Below are 2,906 nucleotides of genomic sequence, written 5' to 3'. Positions count from 1 at the left end.
TCTTTTCCTATAAGTCCTTAGATTTCCTTTTACTCCTATAGGTCCGTAATGTAGACTCTAACTACTGTCCTCGGGGGTTTTAGCGCCTCCTAACTAGCTACTGCTACCTAGGTGCGGTAGTTTAGGCTTGTCTCCTATTGTTTCTTCGTAATCTTTGCTACGACTATATTAGCTACCTTTGTAATTACGTAGCTTACCTAGTTATAGATTGCTTTCAGTCCTCTAAGGAGTTCTGAGATTATTATCCTATATACCCTCTTAGGGGTTCTTCTATCTTCCGCCTTTAGCACCTCCTCTGCCCTCGTATATAGTGCTTTCTATTCGTCCTCCCTTCCTTCTTAACTGTCTTCCCTTCGTCTCTAATTGTTCGCTGCTATTGTTGCGAGTAGTTAAAAGATAATTAGTTTATATAAAGTATTTAACTATAACTATAGCGGATTTCGAATTTTAGTCTAGGTATTACGTATTCTTTCTTCGAAAAAAAAGAAATTCGGGTCGCTTTATCTATATACGCCTACTAAATCCCGATAGAAACGGATTAGACTAGTAATAAAGGGTAATATATAGTCTATATAGGAGTTTATTTAGCTATAGTAGTTTATAGCAGCTAAGTTGTTATATAGATAGTTAGCTATACTAACAACCCTTTGTTACTAGTCTAAGCGGAGATACTAGTAGGCAGTTAGCTATACCGGAGTAGGCTGCTTAAGAATTATACTTGCGGGTTAAAGCGCCCTAAAGTCCGTAGAATAAGAAGTTCTTAATACTACTAGAGCCTCTAAAAAGCTTAATACTATACGTTCTAAAGTTAAGGCTCGATATAACTAAGAAGTAGAGTACTATCGAGGTAGCTAAGTAGGTATGTTTCCGGAGAGGTTATATAGGCGTATCCTCGCTAAAGCTCTAGCGATCCTCTATCTAAGTAGAGTCGCTAATAGGATTATAGCTACGCTCGAAAATAGAGGATAGTCTAGATCTCCTTATAAGTAATACTAGCTACCTAGGAGAATAGAAGGCAATTATTAGAATCTCCGCCGATAACTTCTAGTACTACTTTAAAGTTAATATCCTCGGTCCCTTCTCTATATAAAGTACTTTACCTATCTAATGTTTACGAAACTAAAGGCCTTAAAACGATCGTAAATATGTCTAGCGTAACAAGTAGTTTATATATTTATAGGAAATAGCTCGGGGTACTTAATTTCGATATTCGTAGAGTTCCGTTTTACTAGAGTATTAGATCTCGATTACAAATCCTAGGGATTAGTTATATAAAAGGGCTACCTAAGGTATTATAATTAAATGAAGTCGTAAGTCGAGGTCGATTTTTCTAGTTTATTCGGTAAAGCTAATAAGCGAGGCCATTGGCTAGCGTCGATCCCTTATAAGCCAAAGAGATTGCCTCTTGTGCTGTAGTACCTCGTTTGCCTTCGTGCGGCACTCGCTTCAGTCTCGAGCTTAATTTTCCTCTTGATCCGCAGCAAAATGCCGGTTTTGAGTGCCTGAAGAGGCCAGACCCGTGTTCAACGGCTAGTCCTGCCGTACTTGGTACCTCAGAAACATGTGCGTCTCTGGCTTGCTCGCGCTGTGGCGGTTCAGATCTGTGCGTGAGACCTCTGCCTTTGGCTGACCCGTTTGGTCGGCAAGCTGGATGTCTGAGAAGTACGCGAGGAAGAATGCAACGATGATGTTCTTCTCAAGTTTAGCGAATTTCATGACCACACACGGGTGTCGAGCCAGACCTGTGATATATTGGCACATTCTCAAAATGGGAAAAGCAGGCCATCCAGCCATATTGCTCTTTCTTGTCCTCGGCTCTGTCTGGCAAGTATCTCCCAGGATCAAAGCGTTCAGGTTCAGGATAGATGTTCGGATCGTAATGAATATCAGCCGTGGCAATCGCAACGTAGGCACCTGGCGGGATGACCTCTCCTCGCTTGTTGATGGCAATCTCTTGGTTGGTGAGATTTTGGCGAAAATCAGTCCCTTTGAGCTGCAACCTAATCGACTCCTTCAGACACAGATCGATCATAGGAAATTCAGTCTCCCAGGCTTCTATTGGTACTCTCATGAGGCGATCCTTCAGTGGGAGAGAATGGTCTCGGCAGTGACGCTCCGCGACTTCATCGATCTCCTCTCGCACACGCTGCATCCAATAGTCGTTATTGGCTAGATAGCAGACTGACCAAGCTGCGTTTATGCCACTGTTCAAGAGGCCGCCGAAAAGGGCTCCGATCACGAATCTGATAATATCGGTCTGGGATAGAGACGGGGCCATGGATGCAATGAACAGGAGAATGAGAATGAGAACGATAGACATTTGTATTGCTCCCGTAGGCTACTGCACTGGTATTGTCAGAGGAGTGCTCCGACGAATCAAAACAGAATGGTAGAACTAAGACAGCCATTCGTCAGCGCCATGGGGCGAGCCGCCTCCAGCCGTTTTCGGAAGAGGCTAGTCCACTAAAAGCTAGCTGGGGCTTGATAAGGTTAGCGGACAAGCAAGCTGCCTGGCGATACAGCTAAGGTAGGTATGATACAGAGACTGTCCTTGGTTGACTGTATTCGCCATAGTGATTACACCTAGAGGCTAGGGCATGGCATGGCATGGCTGGACCTCCTTGAAACTCACCATCACCGTCACCAAGTCTCATCAGGTTTCAAGCAGCACTGGTCACTCCGCACCATCTGCTCGCACCCGCACCATCTCACTCCTCAACAACACAATCCCCGCCCCGCCCCGCCCCGCCCCGCCTCGCCCCGCCCCGCCCATTGCGTCGCGTCGCAGACTCGCAGCTGTGGTCGCTCGCTCGCCACATGGCCCGCGAGTAGTCTGGGAACGCCCAGCAATGCACAGCATCAGCAAATAGGACCAGCATCCGAGCCGCCAGTCTGCATGGAGCTCC

General features: G+C 45.6%; 1 protein-coding gene across 1 annotated transcript; it reads right to left on the bottom strand.

The window, feature by feature from the left end:
• Positions 1–1,530: 1,530 nt before the first annotated feature.
• MYCFIDRAFT_85589 (uncharacterized protein) lies at positions 1,531–2,320 on the bottom strand (the record flags this gene model as incomplete). Its single annotated transcript, XM_007929461.1, has 2 exons — positions 1,531–1,647; positions 1,727–2,320. The coding sequence occupies 2 exons, from the start codon at positions 2,318–2,320 to the stop codon at positions 1,531–1,533; spliced, it is 711 nt and encodes a 236-aa protein (XP_007927652.1).
• Between the last annotated feature and the right edge of the window lie 586 nt (positions 2,321–2,906).

Source organism: Pseudocercospora fijiensis (genome assembly GCF_000340215.1).
Source record: "Pseudocercospora fijiensis CIRAD86 unplaced genomic scaffold MYCFIscaffold_5, whole genome shotgun sequence".
Taxonomy (NCBI): domain Eukaryota; kingdom Fungi; phylum Ascomycota; class Dothideomycetes; order Mycosphaerellales; family Mycosphaerellaceae; genus Pseudocercospora; species Pseudocercospora fijiensis.
This window is presented reverse-complemented; position numbering and strand designations above follow the sequence as displayed.